The 14,821-nt window shown below is 35.1% G+C and overlaps 1 protein-coding gene and 1 long non-coding RNA gene across 7 annotated transcripts in view; one reads left to right on the top strand and one right to left on the bottom strand.

Annotated features, from left to right (window-relative positions):
• Positions 1-2,314: 2,314 nt before the first annotated feature.
• The window catches only part of PDHX (pyruvate dehydrogenase complex component X), a 63,331-nt gene continuing 50,824 nt past the window's right edge, over positions 2,315-14,821 (bottom strand). For all 3 annotated transcript variants that reach the window (XM_072791105.1, XM_072791106.1, XM_072791108.1), the window contains 4 exons: positions 13,005-13,063; positions 9,532-9,690; positions 5,403-5,467; positions 2,315-2,784 (listed from right to left, as the gene is read on the bottom strand). In XM_072791105.1, coding sequence (XP_072647206.1) covers positions 2,526-2,784; positions 5,403-5,467; positions 9,532-9,690; positions 13,005-13,063 — 542 coding nt within the window. In that variant the 3' untranslated portion in view covers positions 2,315-2,525. The remainder of the gene's footprint in view (positions 2,785-5,402; positions 5,468-9,531; positions 9,691-13,004; positions 13,064-14,821) is intronic.
• The window catches only part of LOC140612894 (uncharacterized), a 47,070-nt gene continuing 46,247 nt past the window's right edge, over positions 13,999-14,821 (top strand). For all 4 annotated transcript variants that reach the window (XR_012014007.1, XR_012014008.1, XR_012014005.1 and 1 more), the window contains exons 1-2: positions 13,999-14,079; positions 14,173-14,235. This is a non-coding gene — a long non-coding RNA (uncharacterized lncRNA). The remainder of the gene's footprint in view (positions 14,080-14,172; positions 14,236-14,821) is intronic.

Genomic DNA, 14,821 nt, shown 5'->3' with positions numbered 1-14,821 from the left:
ACAAAAAAGCTGGGTGAGCAGTATACTGATGCACAGTATACTGATTCCACATCAGTATACTGATATTCACAGAATAGTGAACAAAACTACATTTGTTAATGTCAACCAGAAATTGCAATTGGAGAAGCAGGGCCATTTGACTTACAAATTCTAATATTCATTGATATTTATTTTCATGCCCAAGTGTTAACTGAAATGTATTATCACCCTTTTCTTAGAAGTCTTCCCAATATTTTACACGTTTTCCCTGTTTAAATGAGAAAAAAGATGACCAGATATTAAATTCAATGTTTATGTTCTCTCAATGTGATAACTATCAGTACAAGGACATATCTATTATATACATACAATAAAATATAACTATTTATAAATAAATACAAATAAATAAATGAATAAAATGGGGGTGGGAAGGGAGCCTGCCTGTGTAGTGCATAGTTTGTTCTGCATAGTAACCCAAACCAAGCTTACCGTTCTTCTTTCTCAAATCAGTGTTATGGCAATTTCCTTACATAATCAATATAAATATTCAAGCAAATGAGCATTTGTACCAAAAGCTAAGATGTCAACCTATGAAAAATCAAAATGTCTCAAATGTACACTGCATTCCTCCTGTGTAGTTCACAACTTAATAAGGCAGGCTGCACCAGGCATTAGCGTCCATTTTACTGATAGGTAAATGGATGCACCACTGCTTACGCACAACGGTGCATGGGAAACAGAACTCCACACCAGCGCTTATATATGTCTGTCTCATGTTCTGTTCCTCAGATACAAAAATTAGGAAAAAATACTGGGGGGCTGGTGTGGCTCAGTCAGCTAGGTGTCTGACTCTTGATTTCAGCTCAGGTCATGATCTTGGGGTCATGGGATCGAGCCCTGCCACTGGACACCATGCTCAGCTGGGAGTCTGGTTGAGATTCTCTCTCTCCCTCTGCCCCTCCTTCCTGCTCACGCTCTCTAAATAAATAAATAAAATCCTTTTTAAAAATTAGGAAAAAAACAAATAATTTCAGTTAAAACCATAAGTAATGTAACTTATAAAAGTTATTTTGAAAAAAAGCATTTGGTTATAATTTTCAATGTAACTGTCACTATCACAAAAGTTTTGAAGACTACTTTGGAAGACTACTACTCTTGTTAACCCTGAGTAATTGGGTTACATGTATTCTTAACAATTGATACATTGGGGCCCTAGTTGTTTTAGAAGCTCTTTTGTCAGAGTCTAAGTAGTGTGGTGTCTACCATACAACTTGTACCACGTGGCCTTTTTTCTTGTGATTTCTGGCAGCAGACACTAACACAAGCCTTTCTGGGAGTGGTGAATTAAATTACTACCCAATTTCAGTACAGTTAACTTGCGAATTGTAGCAAAGTTGTTAAAAGAGAAAAATAAGCCCTTCTAATTTTTACAATAATTAGTGAAAATTTCATACTACTGACAGAATAAAAAGAAGAGTCCTTTGCCTACTTTGTAAACTTTCCCTTCCACTCTCTTTCAAAGTTTTATATTTCATATCCATTGTTTTCCTAATATCATCATATCTTTCCTCCTGTAGAATTCCTTATAAGCTGTTTCAGGCAAATTACTAACCTACTTCAAGGTTCTGCTAAACTTCTGTGTCCTAACATTTAAAATACAGTAGAATTTTTATTGTTTTCTCACATTTTATTGCACAATACAAACTTGATTAAAATGCACTAAAAAAACCCAACATTTTGTGTTGAAAGTAACACTAATTTAAAATGTTTGGTAGGAAATAGCATAATTTATTTTAATATATTCCAACTTAATACGAAGATGAATAGTTTATTTCAGAAAGTTTAGATATCTTAACTATAGTTTATTACTGAAACAAATTTTTTGGTCTCTCTCTTGCTCTTATTTTTGACTTTTTAATTCTTCTTTAGAAGTTCACAGTGTCATAGAAGTGAAAAATAAGATTGATAGAAACCACTCTAAGACCTATGGCTTTATATACATAAAAAATTCAATAATGTTGCCATAACCCCTAATACAATGTGATCCTTACTTACTATTATCCAGAATAAACTGTACATATATTAAATTGTTCAAGTATATCTACAGCAGGGCTTATAAAAAGTGAGGTCCCACTGCTTAAATTAATGGGCTTCTCTCTGAAGATCACTTCTAACTTCAACATAATTAGTTCTAACAATTTTTTGACTTTATAATTTATTATACATTCTCATATTGTCTAAAATGCTCAAATGAGCCAAACATTTAATTTACATCAAGTTTAATTCCACTTTAGTACAGCACCAGAGGTTAAAAATGGATCTGACTAACCAAATGTTCTTTTTTATTAGTCACAGTTTATTTATTTCTACACCATTAAACCCAAACTGAAAATGAAGACAATCTGGGCCAAACTCATTCACCTTTTTTAAATAAATAAACAACTCACCCACATCACGCTTATATGCCTAATTGTTTTCCTACAGTGTAGATTCTGGTAACAGCTATACAATTAACTAAGCCAAAGCCAACTTCTTATTTTGGAGGACTAGGCCAGTCGGATAGGATTCTCCAGGTTTGCCTTAAAATTTTCAAGAAACCTGGTAGCCAGTTCATCGTCCACCACTCGACTGTCACTTGACATTGTGACTGTTATAAGCTGGCGCTGCTGCAGCCTGTCATTCCCCTCTTCATCCTGCTCGAGCTTGAGCACAGGTCGGAATCTCCCAACAGCCAGAATGCAGGCCTGAGGAGGGTTGATCACTGCAGTAAACTCGTCGATGCCAAACATGCCCAAATTGGAAATACTAGGGGAAAACAAAAAGCTCTGAAAGTGGCATGTCCTTAATCAAAGAACCCTTTCCCAGAAGCCTATGTTCTCATTCTACTAAAACACTGTGATATAGAATCTTACACCAAGTTATTCCAAGGCCAAAGACAAAGATAACTATTTACAGCAGTATCAAAAAACAACACACTTATAAATAGTGTATCTAATATGAACATTCATTCAGCATGAACTGGAAGTACTTGGAAGTGGGTTAGGACAAGAAAAAGAAATAATAAAATATAAGAAGGACTGGAAAAAAGAAATAAAAGTCATTATTCACAAATGAATTGAGTGTGTATACACAGAAAATCGAAGATTCTACAGATAAACTAGTAGGTGAATTTAGCTAAGTCACTAGATGAAAAGGTCAATATAAAAAACTATTTTATATCTATATACACGTTGCTGTAGTTAGAAAATGAAATTTTAAAATTTACAACAGTAGCAAAAACCAAATATTAAGAAATACATCTAATGAAACAAATATAAGACCTCTATATAGATTACAAAACAGAACTGAAAGAAACCAGAGAACTGAATAAACAATGGTTTATACCATGTTCACTACCTAGAATACTCAATGCTGTAAAGATGTCAATTCTCCTCAAACTGATCAAAAGATTTAATGCAATCCCAATCAAAACTCCAGCAAGGTTGGGGTGCCTGGGTGGCTCAGTCAGTTAAGCATCTGACTGATTTTTGCCTCAGGTCATGATCTCACGGTCCTGGAATCAAGCCCTGCATCAGGCTCGGAGTTCAGTGTGGTGTCTGCTTAAGATTCTCTTTCTCCCTCTCCTTCTGTCCCTCCCCCCACTCATGCTTGTGCTCATACTCTCTCCCCCCATAAATAAATAAATAAATGAACAAATAAAATGTTTAAAAAAATAACCTCCAATAAAGTTTCTATGTATGTGTCTATATACAGAAAGTGATATGTTGATTCTGAAATTTATTTGGAAATATAAAGAGCCAGGAAAGACAACTGTGAGGGTGAAAAAAATTAGAAGATTTTCCTCACCAGGTATCAAAAGTTACAGTTTGGTGGTATTGAGCAAGGGATGGACAAACTAGCCGATTAAAGACAGAATACAGAAGAGACCAAACACATACACAGTCACTTTCAGTGCCATGGAGCTATAAGCTTTTCCAGAAGTGATGCTGGGTCAACATAATATCCATATGGGGGGTGGGGGGAAAATCATGACCTTTTATCTTCACACCACACACAAAATCCAGTTTTAGATAGATTGTGATCTACATGTAAAAAGTTATAAAGCTTCTAGAAAATAACACAGAAAAATAACTTCATGATTCTGGGATAGGCAATAATTCCACACATAAAACAAATAGTACCAACTATAAAAAAAATACTAATGAATAAAATTTCATTAAAATTCAGAACTTGTGTTCATTAAAAACACCTTGAAGAAAGTTCCTAGAGCAAGGGACAGAGTGGGAAAATGTATTTGAAATAGTATGTATCCTATAAAGGTCTGTGTATCTGGAAATAAGAACCCTCACATTCCATTTTTAAAAATGGACAAAAGGCATCAACAGGTACTTTATCTGATAAGTTACCAGGTACCCAAAAGGCTATAAATGAAAATAGTACTCAGCATAACTAATTTGCATTTCCCCGGCCACAAAGAGTACAAAAACATGCTCTAAGAACTGTTACAATTTAAAACCTGACATTACTAAGTGTTGGTGAGACTATGAAGCAATGAGAATTCTCATACACTGTTATTATAAGTATAAATTTGGAAAAACATTTTGGAAAATTGTTGGGCAGTATCCATTAAGGCTTTTAATTCAGGGATTTCATTTCAGGTCAATAAACAAATATACTCACCATAAGACACTAATAAAAGAATGTTCATAGTGCCATTATTTGTAATAGCACCAAACTGTAAACAACAAATGCCCAACAGTAAAATGGATAGTGGCATACTCATACAACATATGATAAAATACCATATACTGCAATAATAACTGCTCCACACTGCAATGTGGTTAATCTCAGACATTAATGTTGAGTAAAAGAAGTCAGACACTAAGGAATATGTTTGATTTATATAAAGACCACAGGGAGCAAAACAAGTCTATGGTGATGATTTTCAGAATAGTGGTTACTTTGGCAAGGTAAGGGAAGCTTCTGGGATGCTGGTAATGGTCTATTATCTTGCTTTGGTTGGTTATACAGGTTTCTCCACTTTTTGAAACATTCATGCTATACTCAGTATACACACTGTGTGTGACACTTAAAAAAAGAGCTGATAATAACTAAAGGGCGTGTCACTATTTTCCTCCAAAGTACCTTAAAATGAGAGAGCACAAGTAGAAAACGTTGAGGTTTATAAATGTATTGTATTTGTAAATATATTTTTTTAAAGTTGCAGAAACTGGATGTCATTCTGAGAGTACCTGAAGAATTAACTAGCTAACCCTAGTGAGTTCCTAGTAGCCTTGATATGTTGCTTCAATTAAAAAAAGTGTTTCAAAAAAATGAAAAAATGAATTAAACAGATTGATGACACAGACTTCTAGGTCTGTTATCTGTTTGATGCTACTGATAATTAAGAGTTTAAATTTTACCTAAAAGATCCTCCTTGGTATTCTTCAGGTAACAGTTTCCCATCTCTTGCTTTCTTTGATAGAGCCTGGGAAAGAAAAACACAAATACAGCATGACAACCAACATCATGTTACAGGGCTGATTTTGTCACTTAAAATATTTGGATAGGGTATGCCTTCATCTCTGATATGCCTTGACTTGACTTTAATACAATTAAAAAATGAACAAGTGCAGAGAGTCTAAGAAGCTAAAAATGTAAATCACAGCTCTACAAAAATTACTTCCCTTTAAAAATTCTTCAAGTGTTAGAATTACCCTGTACGCCATTACTATGTAGAACATTTCAGTGTTTTCTATAGAAAACAATGAAATTTATTCTGTTTACAGAATTTTTTTCTTTTAAGACACAGTACTAGAAGAAGCCATTCCTGTCAACCCAGTTGGTTTTAAATAATTGTCCATTGGCAACAATCCTATAACCAATATTAGTTTCCATCTTTCAGTATTTCTTTACATGTAACATATACATATATATAACTTCAGACAGTTGTAAAAAAAGTAGAATTTTGTATTTTACTCTCAGTATTCTAAGCATCTTTTGTGTTGTTAGTCTTTATAATTGTTTTTTTAATGTCTGCTTAACATTCTAAACACTACATCTGCCATAATTCAATCATGTCCCCAGTGTTTTACTTTGGTTCACTGACTTTTCAATTATTTTATATAAATTTTCAGAAGTGGGATTACAAAGTACTAGAACATAAACATTTTCTTGGTTCTTGATTTACAGCTGAAACATTTCCTGAATGAGCTAGTACAATTTGCACTGCCTTGAGATATAGAAGAACATAGTAATTTCGTGTCACTATTGGCAAAACTGATTTCTAAAAGCTGACAGAAGACAGATGACACTGAAAGTGACATTAAGTAGTTAAAATTTCCTTTACTTGCACTTGCAATTAACCACACCTATGCTAATTTTTATTTTTAAAATAATGCTTCAAAAACAAAGGAATGGAGGTTGAGTTGTTATATATGAAAAATTAATAATGAACTAACTTATGAATGGAAGAGAGAAATGAAACTACTGTCATTTGGGGAGATGAAACAAATCTGAGGCTTAATTTTCTGTACTATATAGCTAACACAGGTACAATTACAATCACTGTTGGCAACTGTTAAACTTTAAACCAGAGATGACTTAATTTTTTAGAAAAACATTCTTTAAAAGTCTAAAAATGTTCTCAACATATCACTGTGACTTTCTGACAACTGAGATAACTACATGTTTATACCAGTTGGATGTAGTTATTTATAAAACTACTTGGATCCAAAATGAAAACTGAAAAGATGAACTTAGACTTGTATGGTCCTTGGATTATCAGAAATAGAAGACAATCTACAAATGTATTTTTTCTGCCTAAAGCAATGTGACTGCTCACATGATATAAACAGGCATGTATCATATGAACTCTGAAAGGCATTTCTTTTAAGGCAGATGATCTCAAGAATCCTGATGAGTTACCAGGCTAAAACAAATAGCACAGATACTCATTTATAAAACTGGATTGCAAGTCCCCATAAATTTTTTTTTTAAAAAAATCTCTGTAGACCCTAAACATATCAGCTGGACATTCTTAGCAATGAACTCTAAAAGCCTGGAATAAGAATAATTCTGAGGAGGATCACTGGTTTTGAAAATAGTTAATTCTCACTGGGATTTCCTAGCAATGTAAACTTAATATCAAAACACATGTTACCTGAAGCCTCCAGCTTGAAAGGATGTAATACAAGATGACCAGCAAATATTTTTACAATAGGTTACATTCCTTACTAATTTAATTAAAAAATTTAACTGCATAAATCAAGGAAAACTTTGCCTTACTTTTTAAAATGGTTACAATTAGTGAAGAATTAAGAATGGCATGGGATCTAAGGTTTGTTACTATATTACTTTATGTTTAGAGATACAAACTTGAACTCAGCAGAGGCATGCCTATAGCACCACACAGTGACATCCCTGAGATTATCGAGGGTCAAGAAGTAAAAACTTAGAGCAGGTGTTCTTAACTCAGGTCCATAAAAGGAGTTCCAGAAACCTACAAACTCCTTGAAAAATTAATCTCAGTACAGTTATTTTTTGAAAATTAAAAAAAATAAATTCACTGGGCATCTGTGATCTTTATGCACTCTTGTAAAATTGGCTATATGGCAAGAACAAAATCAGACAGAAGGGAACAGAGAAAGATCACAAATAAACAAGGGAGCCTCAAAGACTGATCAGTTGCATAAAGATAGTAAAACAGGTAATGTCAGAAAGCTACTTTAGCTATGGAAGCCATAGAAGGCCTAAGAAAGGGGCATCTGAACCGAGAAATGCCCAGATTTAAATAAATCCTCACTTCTACTGTTTTCTAAATGCATTACCTTGGGCAAATTTCCTAAAGGCACTAAAACTCTGTTTCCTCAATATTGAAATGGGGAAATGAAGGCTTCAACTGTAACATAGGACTAAGACAATTAAATCAAGTGCTTGGCCTAGTATCTGGTATATCCTAAGAACAAGAGTGGAGTGTTCCTCACAGACAGCAGGGTGGGAGAGAGAATGGGAAGCAGAGAGAAGTAGCTGGAGCACAGTAAACCATAGGATTGGTGGGAATCCGAGGGAAGCTTCAAGGACCACCAGAGAGGCCCTGGGACATTCCAAAGGGTTAAGACTGCCCTTCCCATCGCTGAGAAGCTGCTCACATAGCCTCCTTACCACCGCATCCTAGGTTCTTCCAGGATGTATTAGCATAGTAAAATTAGTAACTTGGTCAAAGTCAAAGAAACCTTCTTGTAATGGTTAATTTTTAAAATTTAACATAAGAAATATACAAACATTAAAAAACAAGAAAAACATATAAAGAATATTAAAGTAAATTCTAACTCTATAGTTAAATGCAGTCTCATCTGAATTTCACAAAAACCCTAAAATAGATGAATTCTCATTGCTGTTGAAGACTTTTGATGAATAAAAGGCACATAACTATCTCAGTAAACCAATCTATATTACTTTGATTTTTGAACTGGTCAAATTACTGCTCAATTAAGAAAAACAGTTGTATTTTTATCTATAAAAACATACTGCAGATCTTTTCAGTGGGTAGTTAATTAATTTGGGGATGCCTGGGTGGCTTAGTGGTTGAACATCTGCCTTTGGCTTAGGTTATGATCCCGAAGTCCTGGGATCGAGTCCTGCATCGGGCTCCCTACAGGGAGCCTGCTTCTTCCTCTGCCTGTGTCTCTGCCTCTCTATGTCTCTCATGAATAAATAAATAAAATCTTAAAAAAAAAAAGTAGATTAACTTGTGTTCATGTATTTTGGGCAAGTTTATGTATATGTGTATATACTATCCACTCTCCAAAGAAATCTTATCTTCTACTTTTAATTCCTCCTTATAACTTGTTCATCCACTATGCATATAACTGGTCTTTGGTAAATGAAAAAAGAAAAGCATCACTTAACTAAATGAATCTGAAATTTTCAATTCTAACACTATAAGAGCCACAATGTTTCTGTCAAAAAATACCTTTGGAAATTATAGTGGTTGTCAGAGCTGACCTACTGCCTATGTTCCTGTCTATTCAATGGGATATTTTGGGGGAAATCAGACTCCTCCATATGGGAGCTATAAAAACTGCTTTTAAAGAAACTCAGAAAAAAATTCAGTACTTTTGCCTCTGGAATATTAAGTACTTTTAGTGGTTTCCATTCTAGAGAGGAAATGAATAAAATCAATTTTGAAGAATAAAACACTGAATAGTGAAGTCTCTCCATTACAACCTTCATAGAAATATGGTTTCAGCCTTAACTTTAAAACTATCTAAAAAAACAAACAAACAAAAACTATCTAAATAGAGTTGAATTTTAGACTTTGGGAAATAAAGCATTCACCTGTAACTTGAATATAGTTGATCCTCATTTATCTGTATATTATTTCTGAATTTTTGAATCTTAAATGTTCTTAAAGTAAGTCATACTTGAATAAAAACTTTCATATGATTGACGGTCACTTGGAAATACATCACAGTGTGACTAGTTCATGTCAAGACTTTACCAGAAAGTAAATACTAACACTTTGAAAGCACAATATTTCTTAAGACATACCTTTACAGAGTCAGCAATTTCCTGTATACCCTTAGCAGCAGCATCTTTTATGATTGGTGTAATTAAACCTTTATCTGTTGCCACAGCCACTGAAATGTCAATAAAGGGCAGTTGCTTGGGGCCCTCTCCATCCCAGCTTACATTAACATCTGGCATTTGCTAGGAAAAGGAAAAAACATGTCACTCTAAGGAAACAGCTTTATTTATTTATTTTTATTCTTTTTTAAGCAGTAGCTTTAGTAGACCAAGGTGGTTACAGAAAAATAACATTATTATGCTTTTCTGAAAGTGAATATAGGTGGACAAAAGCAAATAAATGAAGATTCAGTTTGAAATAATGGTTTGGATCTCTGTGTTAAATGTCTTCTATGTTCAGGAAAAATAAACACACCATGTTTTTTAAGGCAAGCTTCAAGAAATGCTGATGTACATGTTTTGATCTCTTTACAACAGATGATGTTTAAAAAAAGGTCTCCCTTTGTTAAACCTGATTGCTAAAAAGCATTTAACATTTGTTATATATACTTCCTGCCTCATATGCTGACCGAAATGGCCTTGAGGAGAAGAGGGGAGGGGACAGGGTAGCGACATTCAACCACATTACTCCTATGGCATGCAGGAAGCTCTATTTTCTAGCACAGCCCTGGGAGAGATATCAATCATCTGGCCTTTAATAAGTGACTTCTCTATTTAAAAGAGATTTCCTAGACTTCATAAACATATGACAAACGTATGAGCATGCTTGTATTTAACATATATACACGGAGCATGAAAAGAGCAGAAGAAATCAGTAAACACCTGGAGACAGTATAAACTGACACTGTTGCCAAGTATCAGAGAAATTAAGCTGAAAAACAGAAATTACAAACTAATTTCTTTTCTCAAAAATTCTTTGCTTTGATAACAGCCTACCTAATCATACTTATGGCTGCTCCCTGGAGATGCATTCCCCACCATACATGGGCTTCTCACCGTCCTGCTATGCTCACTCCCACTGCATTGCTTTATTTATTTATTTATTTTTAAAGAGAGAGCGAGAGAGTGAGCACGCGAACACATGTGCGAGTGGCCGGGTGGAGGGAGAGGGAGAGGAAGAATCTTAAGCAGGCTCCACACCCAGCGCAGAGCCTGACCCAGGGCTCCATCTCACAACCCTGAGATCATGACCCGAGCCAAAATCAAGAGCTGGACACTCAGCCGAATGAGCCACGCAGGCACCCTCTATGGCACTGCTTTCAACTGCTCTTGGTCCTTCTCTGTCTCTTAAGGTTCAGCTCATTCATTCAAAGTAATCAAAGCTTGTTTATGTTAAAATAATAAAGACTGAAGTCCCTAACCCCCAGAAAATGTTAAATTCTTCATAGGAAACACTATGGGCCTTAATTAAAAGAGGAAAAAAAAAAAATCTCTCCTAAGTGAGAAATATCTGGTAAATAAATGTAATTACAGAACTACGTAACAAAAACCTATGGGCCTCAGTTGTAGTCAAAGGAAAAATTCATATTCTTAAACCTTCTTATTCATATTCCTAATTATAATAATTACACATTCACATTTTCTAACAAAATATTTTCAAAGAAAAGTCTAACCTAATCCCATTCTAAAGCTCAGGAAATGACAGAAGGAACACATAAGGCAACAATATAAATAGACTGAGGACACAAATATGCAATAATAAAAGACAGAGTTTAAAACAATGCCAGCATTGAGAACATTAAAATAATATAAGAAGCAAATTTAAATGATGGGATAATAAGTTTGGGAATCCAGATGAAGTCAGTGATTTTCTGGGAATACAGAATTTCCCAAAATCAATTCAAGAAAAAGCTGAAAATTAAACAGTTCAATAATTACAGGGGAAAAATGAGAAGGTTGTCAAGGCTCTTTCCCCCAAAATAGAACTAGACTCATATTTTTACTGGTGAATTCTATAAAGCTTCAAGAAATAAAAACCTTTATAATATTGAAATAAGCACAGAGAAAGGAAAGGGGAGAAGTACCTGAATTCACTTTAAGAAGCCACTAATTTAAAAAAAAAGCTTGACAAAACTAGCACAAAATTTAAATTACAATTACTTATGTTCTCCTGATACAAAATTATGAAATGAAATGTAATGAACACTAGAGATTCACTTAAGGAGGGCAAGAATGATTCATAATTCATGATGTAATTCAAAATATTATCTGGTCAAAAGGCAAAAGCCATATGAACACTTAGATATGAATGGCTAAGAAAACGTATAACTTTAAAATTCTCTATTACTGTACTGTTCAAGAAATAAAAAGAAATATCTTGTAAGTATATATTAAATACAGCACTTAACAAACACAGTGATCCAGAAAAACAGCCCAGTCACAGAAAGACAGGGCAGAAAATGGTGCAGAGCGAGAAGGCAGGAAGCCTGGGTTTCAGATCCAAACCCAATTCTAGACACCTGCCTCAAACCTGCTCCTCTCCCACTTTCCCAATGTCCGTACGTGAAAAACTCCATTCCTCCCACTGCTCGGGCCCAAGTCCTTACCCCTTCTCTCGCGTCCCACATCCAATCCATTAGCAAATCTGGTTGGCTTTACCTTTGAGATGCACCCCAAATCTGGCCTTCACCCCAGCTTCACCTCTAGCTGCTACCTTAGTCCAAACCACTGTCCTTGTCCACAGCCTCCCAGGAGAGCACACGGCTAATCCCTGGCCTCCCCACAGGTTGTGTTCCACAAACCACCGGAGGACCCTCTCCATCAGTCCTCTCTCAAAACCCTCTGAAGGCTTCCTTCTTCATCAAAAGAAACTCCCTAGTCTTCCCGGGCCACCAAGGCTTCATCCACTTTAGGGCCCTCGCAACTCCTCCCTCTTTCTTCTGCTTAATCTCATCTGCTACCTTTCCTCCTCCAGAAACACTGTGTCCCTGGCACCGCAGCATGTTTCTCCCAGCCTTTGGCCTGCAGTTTCCTTTGCCTGGAGCACTCTTCTAGCCGAGAGCTCTATGGCTCACATGCTCTCTTCCAGGCCTTGGCTCCACCACCACCTTGTCAGAGAGGCCTTCCTGGCCGAACTGTGTGCACCATGATACCCCTACTTATTCTGTAGCACTTTCTCTTTCTCCCAGTACTTTCACTATCTGACAAATACTGGTCTCTTCCAATGAGACTATAAGCCCCAGAAGAGCAAAAACGTGTCAGCTTTTGTTCACCACTGTTTTCCTAAATGTCTATAATGCACTCAGTACATGACAGGAAATCAGTTACTTACTATTGGCTGAATAAATGACCTTTATTCTGCTATAATTAGCTGTGAGTCCCAATGATTCTCAGTTTCATCTGTAAAACTGAGGGCATGAGATTAAATGACATAATATTTTCAGCAATAAGATTATATAATTTTGGGGACTTAAAAGTGACAGTTCTATTTACCATATAAAAATCCCAAGATATGAGTCCATTTTAGAAGCCAAAATGATTTGGGGTCTACTACTTACTTTAAGAGTAACAGCTGCTGCCTTGATTATAAAATCATTCACTGATACTTTAATGTCATCTGAAAGAAAAACAAGCATAGCAAAATTAGCGTTCATAATGAAATTTTAACATTGGCCATTACGATTTCAAACTTGTTCATTAATAAATTACAATGAAAAATATTACAGGTTTTTGTTTGCTTGTTTAGATGGTACTGAGTCTCCTAATTACAAAAACTTCTATATTATTTGAGGTCCTGCATAAATAATATTAACCACAAATGTAAAAGATTACTTCTGGACCATGATTACAATTCTTTTAAATTGCTCAGATATCATACACGAGAACCTGAAGGACACATTATAAACATAATTAAAAAGAAAAGAACCAACTCCTATGTCACTAAAAACACAAATGGTCTCTCTACGGTGATTCATTTTTTTTCTCTCTCACCCTTTTCAAATGTCTTTATCCTGCATATGCTTTATATTATTATTGATTATACTTGAACAGTGGTAACATACAGTCATTTTAAAGATCTCTATATCTATCTATCTACCTGTATCTAGAGAGGGAGATTTTTTTACTAATGGAGTGTATACCAAAAAAAATTTAAGACCACTGAGCTGCTTTTTAACTTAACAAAACAGGATATAGCAAAGGCCAAAGATGAAGCAATGTTGGCACAGGTCCTAGTGCATTGAACAAAATGAGGTTTTCTGTCTAGTTTTATGGTGATTCCATTTGAATCAATTTCCTTCCAGTATACATAATGATTTCAAGATAAAGCTAATGTCCCCTCCCTTCCCACAGAGCTGATCATAACAAAAGCATCTGATTTACACTTTTGCTTTTCCCAGCGGGTAGGAAAGTGTTGCAAAATGTAAACTACACTTGATTCTCTACTGCAAGAGCTTCTAGAAAAAGAGTTTAAGATCAAGATCTACTCAATGGTATGTGGCAAGATACACAAATCCTGTTACTATAGTATCATGGAATTTAACATGAACAATAGCTCATTCTAAAGGCATGCTGGAGATTTCAGAAAGACATGAAATGAATTATCATAAATCCAAATACTGCCAAACTGTCATGGTAACCACCACCTGCTCATCCAATTTATAGCTCTTTTAATTCAGATTTCCAGAGACATAAATATTTTTGTTTGCTTATTTAAAACCCCTTCAGGAGTAGAAATATCAGTGGACTTCCAGTGCTTACAGAATTTTAATGATAGCCACTGAAGACATGGTCAGTATAAATTCAAGTATGTTGACATATTTTATGAACTTATTATGCTTACCTTTCATGGCTCCCTTAACCTCCTCTGCACTTTATCTACTACCCAGAGGTATTCACAGTGAAGACTTCCCAAACCACCATTAGCCAATGCCAGATCACCTATTTACTGCCAGAGTGCATAACGCTCACGTAAATTCTCTGCCCTCAACATACTCTAACATTGTGTACTCCTGAGCTGGTCACTTTCTTTGTTGTGAAACACAATTCTCTTACTGGCTTCCTGTATCACTGTATTCTTCTGTTTTCTTCCACTCTTTATCACTCACTCATTTTCCTTCCATTCCTCTCAATGGTGGCACCTTCTCAGGCAAGAACTGTCTGTTTCATGGTTTTGATACCATTCATACAACGATGAATCCTTCAAATGCTAACTCTTATCCTGATGCATCAGAAGCTTCAGACTTTTATATCCAATTTCACATATGATACTTCTAACAGGCATTGAAAATCAAAAAAGTACAAAGGAGTTTTTTTTAAGATCTTTTATTTTTAACTTTTTTATTATGGAAATTTTCAAATATATAGAAAAGAGATT

This window comes from Canis lupus, chromosome 21 (genome assembly GCF_048164855.1).
Source record: "Canis lupus baileyi chromosome 21, mCanLup2.hap1, whole genome shotgun sequence".
Lineage (NCBI taxonomy): Eukaryota > Metazoa > Chordata > Mammalia > Carnivora > Canidae > Canis > Canis lupus.
The sequence above is the reverse complement of the archived record's forward strand: the minus strand, read 5'-3'. Positions and strand labels throughout refer to the sequence as shown.